The following is a 17,908-nucleotide window of genomic DNA, read 5'->3' on the forward strand; positions in this document are numbered from 1 at the left end:
GTAATCCGAAAAATCTGAAAAAATACACATTAATAATCAGGATGAGACACAACTAACGTAATAATATAAATGTGGTCAACTGAAGACTTTGATGTATGTATATACATAAAATCGGCTATTTTATGTTTTCCGATTTGTTTAAAAATCGATTTTGCAACCAAAAATTTTGAAAAAAATCTCAGTAGTGTATGCTATTCGGTAGAATATTCATGAATTTTTTCATAATTTTCTGTTGAACATGACGTGACTAAAAACAAATTTGGTTGGATACTTCTGACCATCTTTTCCGGCTATACCTTAAGAATCAACGAAAACATTATTTAAAAAATACAAAATATATTTCTTTTTACATCGTTAAAACCGATTTTTCAAAAAAAATTAGGCCTACATAATTTCTCTTCGATATCTCATTTAGATCAAATGTTATAGCAAAATGCGCGCCGTCTCCAGATTCCGACTTTTCGCCTCATGCTTCCGAAACTTCGGCAACGTGAAAATCGAAGGAACGCGTCGGCGTCGATCAGTCGAGCAGGTAGTCACACGGCATGGTAGAGGTACGTTTGTTGTGTAGCGCGCGTGCAATCGAACATGCACCAACACGGGCAAGCGCGGTGGACACCGCTCACGGATACGACGATACGTCAGGGAAGGGGAAACTGCCGTTCAGTTTTCAGCAGTTTTCAGTTATTCTCTCAACTCTCAACAGTTCGCAAGTTCTCGTTCGCTTAGCTCGGTCGTAATATCTGTGGTTGTCAGGAGGACGCCGCCGCATGTCCCATTGTACTTTCACTTTCGAGATATTGTCGTTTAAAGTTTTGATCACTAATGCTTTGACAAGGACATTGGTTATAAATTGTATTATTTTTTCGAGCCTTTTGAATTGATTTTCGTGACGTTTTTTCTGGTAAATACCTAATTCTACACTATAAAGTTCAATAAATGCATAAACTGAAATTTTTTGAAATTGTGACATGCAGCGTTTTTCTTGACACAATCACAGATATATTTACATAACTTCGCTCTGTGGTTACACGTTACACTCGCGAGTGCGGTCTGCGTTGCGGCATTTGACTATTTGACTATTTATTAGATTGACTTGCTTGGATTATGTGATTACGTGGATTACTTGGATTACGTGCACTACGTGGAAGGCAGGAAGAACGGAAGGTATTTGTACATATTTATATTGGTTAATCGGTTTCATTTTGCTCAAATGTCTCCAAAAATCTTCGCGTGAAAAAGCGTGAGAACGCTTGTCGGCACACCACGCGACAGTGCCATTTGCCATCACGTATGAGGTGCTACGGGGCGAGTATGTTCACTTCAATGTAGAGTCCAAAATAGTAAATTGTGTTGAATAAAAATCAGGAGCAGTCCGTAGTATGGTGTACACATCCATTTATTATAATATCACACATAACTTATAACTTATAGTATAATGAAAAGTAAACTATGAGATCTGTGTATAATAAGTGTTCGCTTAAACACGCGGGACGCGAGAGAGCACATGCCCGCAAGAAGAACTCGCAAGAAGGAACTAGGCTGCGCACGCATCGCCCATAGGTCGCACGCACACATGCGTATAGCGGGAAGAGCAAACTGCTTCAATCCCCCACTTTTGCTGTTCCCAGTTTCAAATCTTTGGTACAAGCCTTGTGAGCCACACATTTTAGGCCCTTTGTCATTATGTCCGCCAAATTTTCGTTGGAGGCAACGTATGACAATGCGACTGATTTCTTTTCGACCTCTTCTCTTATAACATGGTATGCTATATCGATGTGTTTAGTTCGTCGGTTTTCAATGCGACTTTTTGAAAACTCTATTGCTGATTTGTTATCGCAGTATATATTGCTAATTCCCGAGAAGAACTCGTAAAGTTCCAGTTCGCTTAAAAACATTCTTAACCATATTGCTTCTTTTGCCGCAGACGCTAACGCGATGTACTCGGCTTCCATGGTCGACATGGATATACATTTCTGTTTGGATGACATCCATTGTACAGGATTAGATCCTATCATTACAACCATACCTGTGAACGAATGCCGATCGTCCATATCGCCTGCCCAATCTTTGTTCCGTGAAATAGCTATCCAGTTCAGCATTCCAATTTCTGCCTGACTGTTTGAGTCCATAAATGGGCTTGTCTAATTTTACAATCCTTGCTTCCTCACATTTGTTCGACGGAGGTAGCTTCATAAATATCTCCTCCTCAAGCTTTCCATAAAGGTATGCGCATTTTATATCCAACTGCCTAGTGTGCCAACCGAAAATACCTGAAATTGCTAATAACAACCTTATTATTGAAAAACTAGCTACTGGTGCATAGGTTTCGTGGTAATCAACCCCCTTTTGTTGGGTGAAACCTTGTGCCACCAATCTGGCCTTATATCTAAGTACGTTACCATTACAATCTCTCTTTAATTTAAACACCCATCTACTACCTATAACCTCTCGGTCTGCTGGTACGCTGTCTATGGTCTTCCAGGTTTTTCTTTGTATCAGGCTATTCACTTCATCTTCCATGGCGTTTTCCCATTGTTTTGCTTGCGGAGACGACAGGGCTTCGTCTAGGGTATTCGGTTCCGTAATCTCCATAAGATTTAGTTCTATGCTTTCCCTGTCCTCTTCTTCAGTGTTGCTTATTTGGTTCTCTTCTTCGGTGTTGCTTATTTGGTTCTCTTCTTCAGTGTTGCTCATTTGGTTCTCTTGGAGACGAGGTTTGCCTTTTCTTCCATATGGATTCCTTACGACTTTCTTTGGTCTTCCACCTTTCTTTTCCGGCTGAGTCTTTTTCACCCCCACTGTCTCGTTAGTCGGGTTATTAACTGTGGTTGAAGTTTGCTGCTGCTTTACTTCATTCGTGCTCGCGATCTGTGCAACAGTTTGTGATTCATCTTCTTCTTCATCCGACCAAATGTCGTTATATGCAAGAGTATCACATTCATAATCTATATTTTCGCGGTGCAACCATTCAAAACCCATCTTCTCTTCTATGAAACGTACATGTTTGGTTACTATTACATCCCGTTTCTCCGGGCACCATAGACGGTAGCCTCTCGTTTGCGTTGCGTAGCCGACTAATACGGCTGGAGTGGCTCTATCGTCTAACTTCCTCTGTCCTTGCTTTGGTAAATGTGCGTAAGCCAATGCTCCATACGCTTTTAAGTGTTTTACACTTGGAGTTATACCTGACCAAATAGCAAGTGGAACTTGATCCTTATTGGACGTGTGAATTACTCGGTTCCTGGTATACGCTGCCGTAGCGACGGCTTCAGCCCAAAATTTCTGGGGCAATCTGGCAGATTTCAACATTGATCTGGTTAAATCAAGTAGCGTTCTGTTGATTCGTTCAGCTATGCCGTTCATCTGGGGAGTCTCTACGTTCGATCTTTCGTGTTTAATCCCCTTTTCCTCAAAATAGGTTTTTAGATCTTGATTACAGTATTCTTTTCCGTTGTCGGATCGAAATCTCTTGACTTTCTTTCCCGTTTCGAGTTCTGCGCTGGCTATATATTTCTTAATATAATCCTTGATCTCGTCCTTCGTTTTTAGAAATACAACTGTAACATATTTTGAAAAATCGTCGACAAACGTTGCAAAATATTGTTTCTCACCTAATGACTTAGTAGGCATCGGTCCGCAAATATCCGAGTGAATCAGCTCGCAAACATCCTTGGACTGTCTACCGCCAATTTTTCGGCAAGGCATTTTTGTTGACTTCCCAATATAACAATCTTCGCATGCGTTTTCTCCTATTGTTGTATTTTCTAGTCCTCGAACTCGACTTGCTGTCTTTTCAATTGTCTTCATGTTTATATGGCAGAATCTGTGGTGCCATAATTTACTGTCTTGTATGGCTACGCTATGAGATTCCAAAATTTCCCTCTGGTTCCTAATCGTTTTTGCACGAACTACGTACAAATCATTTTGTCTGTCGGCTATGCACATAAGTTCTCCATTTCTGCTTGTATCATAAATACTTGCTTTTCCGTTCTCAAATACAATTTCCTTGGCTCTTCGCTCGATTTGGGAAACAGACAATAAATTTTTTCTAATACGAGGTACGTAATATACATTATGTAATGTTATTTCCTGCCTTCTATTACCAACGAAGGCTGTTATTATGATATCACCTATTCCTTCGGTTTCCAGTGTGAGACTCTTTTCTCCATTGGATTCAGCAGCTGTGTTGACTGGTTCCAAGCGAGTTTCCTTGAATTTTACAAACCAATCTCTTCGCTTACATACATGGTGCGTACATCCGCTATCAAGGATCCATGTATCTTCCATGTCTATATTGTTAAGTGATACCAAAAAACCTTCGTTGCTTTCTTTCCTCTGGTCATTGTGGTTCTGACTTTTAGTTTTGTTTTTAAACCAACAATTCTGTATATTATGGCCTGCTTTCCTGCAATGCGAACAAAATAGAGGTTTTGGTTTATGTGTTTGATAAGTACCTTTGTATGTTGTCTGTTTTGGTCCCTTTCGTAGACTCAATGCTTCCATGCGGTCTTCGTTGCTGTCAGTGCATCTGGATTTGCGCCTATCATACTCAGTCAGTAGTATTTTTGTTATCTCTGACGAGGTAAACTGTTCATCTGGTAAATTAGCTAAAGACATGTTCAAGTTTTCATAGTCGTTTGGCAATCCAGCTAGTAAAGTGTACGCTGTGTCATCGTCTCGTACTTCACAGCCTGCTTCGTTGAGATTCTTGACAACTATTTTAACTCGAGATACATATGACGACATTGATTCGTCTTCTTTCATTCTAGACTGGTAAAGTTGTTTCTTTAGCTGCAATATTCTTACTCTAGATTTGGGCTGATGCACTTGTTCTAAGGCAACCCATGCGTCATGGGCATCTGTGCAATCTTCAATGTGAACTTGTTGATTAGGTTCAATGTGCAATCCAATGGCTGCTATAGCTTTATCATCTTGTGTTTGATGTGCTTTCCTTAATTCATCTGTAGTCAACTTCGCTAAGTCAACTTTCCTAAGCACGTGGTCTAGTAATCCCTTGCCCTTGAGAAACCACTTCATTTCTATCTTCCACGTTCGGTAATTATTGTCTGATAACTTTGCGATTCGTAAACTCAATTGCTTATCTATATCAGCCATTGTTTTGTCTATTTCTTTTGTTTAATTCGCTTTAGTAAATATTCAGACTCACCGGGCGTGTGTGCTTGACCACGTGGCTTGTTTGAGGTTAGATCGACCTTTCTACGCTCCTGGGCCCATAACCATTGTTGAATAAAAATCAGGAGCAGTCCGTAGTATGGTGTACACATCCATTTATTATAATATCACACATAACTTATAACTTATAGTATAATGAAAAGTAAACTATGAGATCTGTGTATAATAAGTGTTCGCTTAAACACGCGGGACGCGAGAGAGCACATGCCCGCAAGAAGAACTCGCAAGAAGGAACTAGGCTGCGCACGCATCGCCCATAGGTCGCACGCACACATGCGTATAGCGGGAAGAGCAAACTGCTTCAAATTGTTTGTTTCTTTATCACTTTATCACTCTCTTTTCATTATCATTATTATCATTTATCACTTTAAACAAATCCAACACAATTCAGCTTTGGCCCATTCAGATTATAATTAGCTTAGCATTATTCTAAATCGGCAAAATGATGGCTTAAACCAATTCAGTAAGGCAAGTATTTAATCTTCTTCACTTGCTTCTCATCATCGAATTTTTTTATTTCTGGTAGTACATTCTTTTGTTTGTAGTTCACTTTAATCGATTTTTTATAAATATCATTGCAATGTTTGAATCAGTTAGGTATATTAGTTGATGAAAAACGTCAGAAGACCTTTTGTAATTGTAGCACCAGAAATTAGAAAATTCGTTGAGATGAGCAATAAGCGAAGAAGATTAAATACTCACCTTTACTCACTGTGTAATTGAAAATCTAATTACAGAACGGAGGATAAATATAATGTGCTATCCAGGGAAGGAGAAGAAGGAAGCTGCGGCAACCGGGGAAGAGGAAGACCTCTAATTTTTCACGTGGTACGTATATCTAATTATGCCATTCAACACACATGCATATATTGTACATTACTGATTTTCTTTGTATTTTTTAGGTATCCCACCTATGCCAGAACGTGCTACGGGCCACAAGTTTTGGGAAGCAGAGGCAACAACGTGTAATAATCACAATATACAGGGTGTTCCGTTTAAATACGAACACCTAAATATCTCTTCAGGTTATTGTGATGCAAAAAATATTTGTTACGTAATGTGCATGGTGTCAATGGACCAAATATCTGGCACACCGTGCACATTACGTAACAAATATTTTTTGCATCACAATAACCTGAAGAGATATTTAGGTGTTCGTCCAATAATAAAGCATAGTAATAATAAAAAATTATAATATTTATTATATATATATATATATTCCTTGTGTCATTGTCCATGTGTCTTTACCAACTCCCTGCGGCGTATTAAAAAATAAGAAAAAGTAAATTTTCTTTTCCCTTATATGACACTTTGTCTTTTTTTGCATGGGGACATTTTAATCTTAGCTTCCATCTCTTGCAATCGATGCAGAGAATTTTTATTTTGCACAGATTATTTTTTTTTTCGTTTTCTCTCCTTGCATGTGGCTGAATATTCATTCAAAAATCAGTATTGTCGGTAAAAAGGAAAACTGCTACATATTTGTACAATAAAAATTTACTTTATCGACATCTGCCACATTAGTGCGATCTGCCCTTACCGACGGCGCTGCCCTGTACAACGACATTTGCCGCATTAATCAGTGCGACCGTGCTGCCATCTTGCGGGGAAGCGGAATCCAGGATAGAGTGGCGTTCCAGCTGGACTGCAGAAAGCTGCATTCCGCGTGGACTGGTTCCAGGTGGAGTCTACCTGTAATCGTTTTCGTCACTCCCCGTGGAGTCCGTTGTGCTATCAGGGTCCTTATACTGTACATACACATTCAAGTTTCCCAGACAGCCAAAATCCTTGATTGTGTCCAGGCCACAAATGCGCGTGTGGGCTCGTAGTGTTCCCCTGGACACAATCTTGGCACATGATGTCGTTGCCACAACCCGGGATATCGTGCCCAGATTAACGATCGGGCCGTTGTAAGATGGCAGCACATAGCCGCACTAACTCTTCCTTTTTACTTATTTTGTACGCATTCGAGGCGGGAAAATTAAATGATAGATTTTATTTATTGTAGTATTTGTAGTAGTTTTCCTAGACTGCGGATCTTTATGCAAAATAAAAATTGTCTGCATCGATTGCAAGAGATAGAAACTAAATTGAATGTGACTCAGGGGAACGACCCACGGCCCACGAATATACCATCACTGGTCCCAAGTCCCAAACAGTCCCAAACCTTCGCGGAAAAAACCGTTACGTTTATTACTCAGGTATAGATCGTGGGGGAGAAGTAAAAGAACGACTGGCGACGAGAGCCCTTGACGAAGGCTCAATAGGCATAGTGGCTCTGGAAGTCAATGCGAGCAGATCGAACTGCACAGCGTAGAACAGCTTAGTACCGAGTGGACTTTTCTTTTCGATATAGTTAGTTTAGGTTAGCTTAGTATCGTTAGATCTTAAATAAAGTATATTTAATTTTACGTTATCTTACCCTTGCAATCCTGGAAAAAGGAGATACTGGAACTGCAGTTACTCGAATTAATATTCGGACGTTCTAAAACAGACGAGAATTTTTTTAATATTGTACTAAACGATTTGAACTTTTTGGGGAGCTAGAGCAATTAGTTTACTACAGGATGTGAAAAGAAATTTTTTCAAAAATTGCAATTGATCGGAATTGTATGGAAAAATACTAAGAGTTGCATTTTACAACTTTTTTATGTGGGCCCATATTGAAAAATTGAAAAATACGCTTCGTAGATCTGTGTCGACTAAACATATTTTGAAAATTTCGTCAAAATCGGTTAACGTTGCAATGAGCTACGTTTAAAACGTTTAAAAATGGTAAAAATCGCAGATTTTCAGCCTATATCGAAGAATTCTTACATCTTTCAAGGCCTGTCGTGTTTTTCCCGCATCAACCGATTTCGATGAAACTTTCACAGTGCATATTATTTACGCAGGCCTAGAAAACGTACTTTTTAAATTTTCAATATAGGCCCGCACGAAAAAGTTGTAAAACGTAAGATCTAGTATTTTCTCTGCAATTCCGACCAAATGCAATTTTTGAAAAAATTTCTTTCCACATGATGTAGTAAACTAATTGCTCTAGCTCCCCAAAAAAGTTCGAATCGTATAGTACAATATTAAAAAAGTTATCATCTTTTTTAGATCGTCCGAATATTAATTCGTGTAACTGTACGTATTAGGGGATAATTAATGTATTACTAGTTTATTAATTTATGTGTAGGTTTACTCTTAATGTAACTGTAAAGATAATGGAACGGCGAGGGGGGAAGAAGTAACATAAGGAAGAGATAACAAAAAGGAAGAGAGTGCCCTGTATAACTCACGGCATTCGGCACATTAGTGCGACTGTGCTGTGCTAACAAATAAGATTGTCACGCCTTCCTTTTTAAATGAAATAAAATTTGATTCGTTTCTAATGAATATTTATGTGAGCATTATAAAATAAATGTAGCTTTTATATGACGAGAATTTTTTTTTTGCATAAAAAAGTAACATTCAATTTAGTTTCTATCTCTTGCAATCGATGCAGACAATTTTTATTTTGCATAAAGATCCGCAGTCTAGGAAAACTACTACAAATACTACAATAAATAAACTCTATCATTTAATTTTCCCGCCTCGAATGCGTACAAAATAAGTAAAAAGGAAGAGTTAGTGCGGCTATGTGCTGCCATCTTACAACGGCCCGATCGTTAATCTGGGCACGATATCCCGGATTGTGGCAACGACATCATGTGCCAAGATTGTGTCCAGGGGAACACTACGAGCCCACACGCGCATTTGTGGCTTCGACCCGCTTGGTTGTCTGGGTTAATATACAATAACGTACACATGTGATACATTCATATTTCGAAATTGTATAAAATAAATTTGTAAAATTATGCGGGGGGGGGCCAAGGTACCCCGTTTTAGCCAAACTTTTACTTTACTAATGCTAAAAATCATCGCGCATGCGCGAAAAAACCGTGCAATATCCCACCTATACGCTCATATGCCTACGCTACGCTCTCGGTGACCGTATCCCCACCTCACCGCAGTCCAGCGATTGTCAGTGCCGTAGGCGCAGACACTGTTATGGGAGACATTGGAACCCTCAACAATTTAGCCTAAAAGAAGATTTATTTATTTCACTAAAAGTACTTTTCAACTTAAAAATTTTTATTACATATTGACTATTGCAAATATCTGTTTTTAAAATTTGCAAAGTAATTTTAACAAAGTTCACAAAATATAGAGAATCAAAATACTGATTAGTTTTAAAATTGTCTTGAACTTTTATTGATAAAATTTTATTTACAAAAATAATTTACAAAAATATAAACAACCCACCTAATGATCTAAAAAAATGTTAGATACCAATAACCATGAAGACTGATTTATCGTTTTCGTTAACATGTTCTAAACTGTACAATAAAATAAAATCTATATGCATGATAAATTGTATATAGTGCATTCTATACATGTCATAAGCGACAAGAAACTTATTATATCTAAAGTTGATAAGATGAATTTAATATTGAAAAATACCTTCAAAGAATGTTATGATTTAATTGTGTAAGAATCATGTGTGCGTAAAACATATATGTATATTATTTACACACTTATACATATATATAGATACTGGATATAGATATTAATAGATCTACTGCTATGAGTCACTGTGATTTAGTATACATATAAAAAACATTTTCTGTTTTCAAATGTACTGTGAATTGTTATGTAGATGTACAATATAAATGCAATACCCTATTAAATAATAAATTAAATTATTAACTTTCCTTACTAAATTATTAACTATCCTTACTAAAATAAAAAAAAATACAGTTTATACAATCATATTAATAACATTTAAAAAATAATTTCGCGTTAAACATATAAAATTATAAGTAAATTTTAGGTTTCATAATTATAACAGTACTTTATGGAAATACATAATCACTATTACAGCCTATTTTTTGAAAGAGAACGTCTGACATACATATATATACCTGGATAGTTCATAATTACACTGCGGATGTTTATGCAATTTCCAATTTTCATAGACGAATTTTAAGAAATTCGAAGGAAATAGAATTTTATTTTCCGTAGTTTTTTTTAGACCTTTTCAGATCTGAAATAAATTAAAACCGTACTAAACTCTGTCATATTCTATCCTAGCATCTTTTGAAAATTTTCAAAAGCCATAATTGCATAAAGATCCGCAGTCTAGTCATAATATAGTTGTCCAGCTCGCTCGTATTTAGTTCACACTTGGAATGTGGGAGTAGGGTGGACAAATATTATGACTGTGGCGATATTTCAGATGTTTTCTTTCGAAAACGGAACATTAACCCTTTGCACTCCGAATTATTCTTCAATTTTATTGCCAACAACTCATCCCTCCTATTTTAAGTGTTTTATCTGAAATTTACTTCAAGGAACAGTTCTGACTGCTACTTATTTTAATCAATAATATAATTGTAATTATATTAACCCCTCGCACACACGATTTATTTTACGGTTTCTGTGATTAGAACTTTTTTGTAGTTCGTAATTTCCTAAAAAAGGGGAAAATTTATATCCATCGTATGCCTGTAAATTGTCCAATAGCTATACATTAACAAAACCAAAATAGAATTTATATATGTATTAGACTCCGTTCAGAATCTTCATCACGAGTCTCACTCGATATTGTAAGGATAAGGCAAGTTATTTATATTTGGCAAACTTATATTTGTTTTTACTCAAAAATAATATAAAAGCCCGTTTCATTTACAATTATCTTTTTCTGATTTTGGAGTGCGAAGTGCAGTGCGTACATTGCGGAGTGCAAAGGGTTAAAAGCGTAACATTATATATTCTACGTTGAATTGCAAAACTTGTACGCAATCATTATTTTTCTTGGCCAAGCTGTGTTTCAAATAATTTGTCGAAGTTTCGAATTGTGCTGTTGGCGACGATCGATGAAAAGCAAATGGAAGCAAATTTTTCATACATCCCGAAAGATAATATTTAACAGGGTTGGTGCACAGAATTCGAATATCGGATAGCTTCGGTCGGTATCGGATCCATCTACTCGGATCTTCGTCCCAGACCCCGCTGTAATTCTTGAGGGCTCTGTGACGGCGCCCCTCCCCAACGAACGGGAGAGAAAGAACGAACGAGCCGTTGCGGCGCGGCGCTCTCTCGGTCTCGGCTGGCAGTCGACGTTCGTAAATGGCGACATACCGATGTCGAATGTTCGTAGCGAATTGGTGAATCGTCGTACGTGATGATGGCTCGTCACTGAACCTCGGACGGCGATGGGCACGCAAAAGCCGGAAGAATGGGCGAATTTGCTGATCACACGTTTCGAGGAACAGGTACATCCCAGCTGTGACTCGGTCTACAAATCTGTTTAGCTTTCTTTTCCCGTTCTATCCGCCTTTCTTCTTCTCGTAGCCGTCTCCTCTCTTTTTCTTACCTACCCTCTTCCGGTGCTTTCTCTCGCTCTTTCTCTTCCCTTCCTTTCTGTTCCTTTCTATTTCTCTTTCTTTACCTTTACCTTTACCTTTACCTACAGACACTTCTTATTTAGACCTTTCTTTTGTCTCGTCCTACCTCGTCTCCTCTTATCGTGTCTGTCATGCTTCCTTTTGTTATTATTTACATCGTTTCGTTTCCGTTCGCCTTTCGGTTCACATTGTATCGAAATAATTCTACTGTGCTCCGTACACAATAGGAAAGGCCGGTAGCGGACACTTTGATTGCTTATATAAAGTTTTATAAGAAAACACGATTCCGTGCGATTGACATCATTCGTGCACTAGAGCCATAGATCAAAGTGTAAAACACAGTTTCTATTAATAAGTGAATACATATTGGTGAACAGTGAACAAATTAAAGAACGAGAGGATATTATACTTCAAGGAAAATTTCACACCATCTAATATCTACAACACAGAACTATAGGAACAGTTGACCGAATAGAACTCAGAATGAGATCTACATGTTACGTTCAATCCATTATTTCCGTTGTCCTCCTTTAACTTTATCAATGAAAAGAAATACGCGTCTGTATGTTTCTATCTGTTTTATCGATTTGTTTTTTAACTTTATCAATGGCGTAAGTACGTTCGTTGTCTATAAACGTGACGGTGTACCGCGGTGATTTTCATTTTCTTTGAGAAATTTCGTATGAAAATGTTATTTAACGTATTTATATAGACAATTTATTATTATCTTCTCATTTACTGGTGTAGTCATTAATAGTTGGTATCATTGTCCTCATGACTGCCTGTATCGTTCAGACCGTCCTTCGTTTGTTCGTTGATTGATTCGTTCATTCATGGGAAGATGCTTTCTCGCGGTCTCCTCCCTCTACACGCCTTGGACTCCACGATTTGACCTTCGCCCCTTCTCCCTTTCCTCTCTACCCTGTCAGCTATTCAGTTAAGGTGTATACAAGGTGTTCGAAAATTCCAGTGAAATTAAAAAAATTCATTACAAATCATATTTTTTAATTAATGGCTTATATATGCTCGTAAAATACAGTTATGAGATTTTCAAAACTGACGTAAAATTAAATATATTTAAAACCCCTGAAAAGATGCGATTAATCTGATTAAACGGATTAAATGGAAACGTAAACACATGTATTACATTTCATATTAATGGTACATATCATTTCATAAAACATCGATCCATTCTGACTAATATTCATTGTACATATGTATCTTGTTTTACCACGAGGATAATACAAATTTGTTAAACAAAAAATTCAAAAGTCACATTATTGGAATACTTTTTATGGTTTTCGTGCTTGTTTTGCAACATTTTTATACACCACGTAACATCACTTCTATTGTATAACATGAACGGATTTGTGAATGAAAATTACACCCGGCTTATAGTAGAAGAGTTCGATTCTGTGATACCTACACTTCGAGGCATTTAAATATGTACCGACAAGTCAAATCCAATTATACGAATATGCATGTAATATTAGAGTTTTATGACAATGGCATATGCCATTGCAACGGTCTCTTCGATCGGTTAACATACATGCACACAAATGCAGTGTATATGAATCTTGATAATGTTTTATTGTAAATAATATTAATTCTCGGAATAATCGTTACGTCAGTAAATAACAATAACAAACAGGAGATTATATTTCCGTAACAAAATTTTTATCTGATATTTTCATATTCGAAAAACCGCAAATATATTGGTTATATGCATACATATGCGTGTATAAAACTATGTAAAATGTAAAAACTCGAAAGTTTAGCAATAAAAATATGTTTTCAACCAACAATTGTATGTTTTATATTTACGTTTGATACACTTCATTGACAAGTTTGTTTTCTTACTTATCCATCCTTCTCATTTCGTGTGTTTAATAATTTATTTGTTTGTTTATTACAATTTATTCATTTTAAATATTAGCAATAAATATTGATAATGTTGTATGAATTGTATCATCCATTTTGTTCAAGTTATTTTGCTAGTAATTTCGAATATTAAGCGGTTAATATTGAGGGATCTTATCATGTAGAAAATTGTATTAAAGTAATAACAGTTTTAACCCTTAGCACTCGAGTGGTGACTCTAAGAATTGGTGTACCATTATTCACAATATTGTTTAATTATTAAATATGTTAGTATCCAGTCAATTATTAAACATTTAAAATAAAATGAAGAAATCACATAGAATGGAATTATTCTAGGTCGGAAGAAATGTTTAATTTTCGTGTTAAAATAAGTCGGAGTGCAAAGGGTTAATAATTGTATGGTCAAGTTTAATCGCACGCAACATTGTCCGTATTCAGAACTAATTAGATAATAATTTTTTTTATACATAGTTGCCGTGTCGCAGTGGCCCACAAACCACCCATTCTCGTATGAACGAAGAAAGAAACAAAAAATGCTTGATAAAAATTTCTCGCTATCGTTTTTCCCTTGTAATATCCAGTCTCACTAAGATACTTCAAAATGTTACTGAAACTGTACCATGTCCTGGAGGTCAACGCATATGCCACAATACGGACCAAGATCGGCATTGCTACGAATCTATCATCATTGTTTTGGACACTTTGGAAAAGTGTCTTGCGAATCAACCGAAAGACACAGTTAAATTCGATGAGGCTATGAACGTCAAGTTTCTGCTTAGAGAAATATGCCAATTTATAGGTATTGAAATTTTCAATATAATCTTTGTAACTCTGTATTCTTTTAACATTGAAAATCAAAATAATCGAATACTATTTGCAGATATTCCAAACGATAGTGCCCAAAATACTCATTTAAAGAATTTGGCGAGCAAAGTATTGTTTGCATTGAGCTTAAACTTTTTCAATGCTGTGTTTAACAGAATATCTGCTAGACTTCAAGAATTAGCAAAATGTGGCGATGAAAATGTCGATTATAGCGATATCGAACTAATTCAGCATATTAATGTGGATGTTCATAGACTAACAAAACTTTTAAACGGTAAGTTTGCCATTTTTAGAGACACTTAGAATGGGTATTATACAAATATTAAATCGTAGCATGTAGTAGCATATAATAAATCATAAAAATATTACATTTCAATAATAAGTTTATTCTAATTTCACTAGACATAATCTTTTTCATCAGAATTCTAATGTGTTCAGAAAGAAAAACAATAAAGTACAGCTTGTCAAATCTAGCTCTGCGGCTGAATGTCCCCCGCAAGGGGAAATGACCCCGCTGCGCAATGGTAAATAGGCGGAACTACGCAATGATAGAGAAACTGATTGTCACCTGTCAAACGATGCACGTGGTGACAGTTCAGTTAAAAAGTAAAGTGACACAAGTGTATTCACACAAACATATAAACAGTTGTTTTGTATGTTTACTGCTGTAAGAAATAATGAACAGTATGCACTTTCGACGAGGTGTATACCTTACCGTTCATATGTTGCATCCTACTCTCGTCGAGTGTGGTCTTTGTTTTTGTCTGCGCATTCCTAAGTTTTGGTCAACCGCACAGCTAGATTTGACAAGCTTTAGTATATTTTATTTGTACATTAATTAACAGTTTCTTATTTGCTATTTTCTTAGTATTTGTTTTATCGGTAATGCTACATAGTTTATTTACTATTATCATATTGTTTATTATTGCAGAGACCATTAAAAAATTTAAGCAACTGAGAAAGTCTGCGCACATAGTTCTCATGAATTCATTGGAGAAAGCAATTTGGAACTGGATGGACACTTATCCACATGAATTTGCTGATATTCAAAAAAAGCCTATCGAAGATCTTGGGAAAGCATGCGAAGAATTGTTCGACATTCTTGACACATTCGCAGACAATAAAAAAGGAAGAGCTGCAGCTGTTTGGCCTCTACAAATCATGCTTCTGATACTTTCACCGAAAGTTTTAGAGGAAATAGTTAATGCTGATTCTGGTTCTCCTTGTCCGGCAAAGCATATGAAAAAGAAGCAATTTATTGAAATGGTTAAAAGAGGTGTAGGAATGCATGGTAGCTCTAGCAGACAAATAGTAGAAGCTGCAGCAGCAGTCACCCGTATTAAACTTTGTAAAGCGTCAACATACATAAACAATCTAGATTCAAAGAACGTCATCTTCACGCTTGTTCAACATGTAATCAATGATTTAATGACACTACTTTTTAGTCCAGGAAAGCTATTCTCTCGTGGTCAAAGCTACGTTGCCCAAGACATCGACCTAATGATAGACTGTTTTGTTAGCTGTTTTCGCATTAAACCTCACAACAACGAAGTACTTAAAGTCTGCTTGAATCTGAGTTTTCCATCAACATACCAATTTGTCTTGGTCAGCTCATTGTACAAGTAAGACCGAAGTTATTACAACAGAATCAATTTGTAATTTGTTTGAATGTCTTAGAGATTTTACTTTAACCCATTGCACTCCTTCGTCGAGTGTGATTCGACATCAGAGAAAGAAAAATGTAAATGTAACGGGTTTTTTTATTTTTTAGTTGAAAACTGATATAAATTACAACAAAGCTTGAAAACTATATTCAATATAATTAGTAAACAAAATTGTTTAAAATAAATAGCAGCCAGGAAACTGTCCTTCGAAGTAAATTTCAAATGAAACACTTAAAACAGTAGGGAGTTGTTGGCAACAAAATTGAAAAATAATTCGGAGTGCAAAGGGTTAATATTTCCATAAAAACATTTAACTTTTCCGAGGTCTTAAACAGGAAATTTTAATGCATCTTTTGTTTTAGAATTGTAACTCAACCAAGACTGCCGTGGTGGCCTCAAATAGATCTTCTGTATTCACGCAGTACAGAACTTAGGAATATGTTTACCGATATTTTAAGTAAAGTGACACAGAGTTACACAACACATACACCATTGCGAGTGATTCAAAGCTTCACGCTGAAAGGTAAAGAGCAGAGCAAGTATAGAGACCGTGGAGAAGAAATATCCAGTTACAGAAATTTGCTGCTGTGGATGGTGAAACTTATCCATGCTGACCCCATGTTATTGCTAAATGTAAGTATTTTATATACAGTCGAACCTCCATAACTCGAATCTCATTGTCAGGGGAAGGACTGAAATCTTCGAGTTACAGGGGGTTTGTACAAGTGTTAATAATTTACTGATTGTAATAGTTTTAAAGAAGAAAAAGTTCAATTTTTGGAGATGAGTAATTTATTATATGTATAATGTATATACTAGGCTCTTACATATTAAAAAAATCTGTGATTTTACTCTGCGTTAATGAATTAACAGATTGTTGATCAATGGTATCTTCGGTAACCAAAGCAGAGATATTTTCTTCAATATCGTTGCATCTTTCTACGAAACTTCGTAAAACATTTACTGCTGTTTTGGCTCGTTTCGCTTCCAGCTTGTTTTTTCAGCTTGTGGAAAATAATTCGAGTTAAAGGAAGTTTTATTTCGATTTATAGAGATTTTTAAAGTGCAGCAGAAGGGAATGAACAAAATTTTCCAGTTAAAGAGGTTCGAGTTATCGAGGTTTGACTGTACTAAAAGGAGATTTGTGAAGAACTTATGAGAAAACATATTGTTAACACTTTACCTACCGGAAGCCTATTAATAGGATTTTCAATAATTGTGCTGTACCAAAAGAAAGCGAAGAAATTTTCTTTTACGTTGCAATCTTAAATGAAACTATTACATGACGATATTGTGAGTGACTTGTTAGTTCTCAATGAAAATTGCTGTTGCCATTGAAGGTTCCATTAAAAAGTGTTTAGCCATGTACCATAGATTTCTTAAAATTATGCAATAATCACCGGTCGGTAATGTGTTAAGTTTTATATTTATATGTATATGTATTACATATGTATAATACAAACTTCTGCTTTTCTTTACAGAATCAAGGGAAAGCTGGTCATGAAATACAAAGTTCTACATTAGAATTAATCAAAGGTTTAGTTTCCTTGGTTCATCAACCGACAATGCCAGAAATAGCATACGAAGCAATGGAAGCATTATTAGTATTGCACCATCCAGATAAAATAAAAGCATGGAACCCAGAAGCTCCGATCAATACATTTTGGGATGTTAGTTCACAAGTTCTGTTCTCGATTTGTCAAAAATTAATTCAACATCAAATTGTTAATTACACCTGTATACTAAAATGGCTTAGGGAAATATTGATTTGTAGAAATGCTTTTCTAGCACAGCATAAGGATTATGCGAATGTGGGTAGTCAGATTGCTATCTGTAAGCAGGCACACATTGAACTGGAGGTTCGTTTCAATTCGAACGAGTAGTTAAATTTATTTTGCATCGCTTACA

The 17,908-nt window shown here is 36.2% G+C and overlaps 1 protein-coding gene and 1 long non-coding RNA gene across 5 annotated transcripts in view; both read left to right on the top strand.

Moving 5' to 3' along the window:
* The first annotated feature begins 539 nt into the window (after positions 1–539).
* On the top strand, positions 540–6,616 carry LOC143214801 (uncharacterized). The gene is made up of 3 exons (XR_013010227.1): positions 540–1,167; positions 5,934–6,024; positions 6,099–6,616. It is a non-coding gene; the product is annotated as an uncharacterized LOC143214801 (long non-coding RNA).
* A 4,661-nt stretch (positions 6,617–11,277) lies between these two features.
* The window catches only part of Nf1 (neurofibromin 1), a 55,282-nt gene continuing 48,651 nt past the window's right edge, over positions 11,278–17,908 (top strand). For all 4 annotated transcript variants that reach the window (XM_076437636.1, XM_076437638.1, XM_076437635.1 and 1 more), the window contains exons 1-6: positions 11,278–11,498; positions 13,983–14,310; positions 14,392–14,610; positions 15,268–15,958; positions 16,363–16,633; positions 17,482–17,859. In XM_076437636.1, coding sequence (XP_076293751.1) covers positions 11,439–11,498; positions 13,983–14,310; positions 14,392–14,610; positions 15,268–15,958; positions 16,363–16,633; positions 17,482–17,859 — 1,947 coding nt within the window. In that variant the 5' untranslated portion in view covers positions 11,278–11,438. The remainder of the gene's footprint in view (positions 11,499–13,982; positions 14,311–14,391; positions 14,611–15,267; positions 15,959–16,362; positions 16,634–17,481; positions 17,860–17,908) is intronic.

The sequence above is a fragment of the Lasioglossum baleicum genome, chromosome 13 (assembly GCF_051020765.1).
Source record: "Lasioglossum baleicum chromosome 13, iyLasBale1, whole genome shotgun sequence".
NCBI classification, from domain to species: Eukaryota; Metazoa; Arthropoda; class Insecta; order Hymenoptera; family Halictidae; genus Lasioglossum; species Lasioglossum baleicum.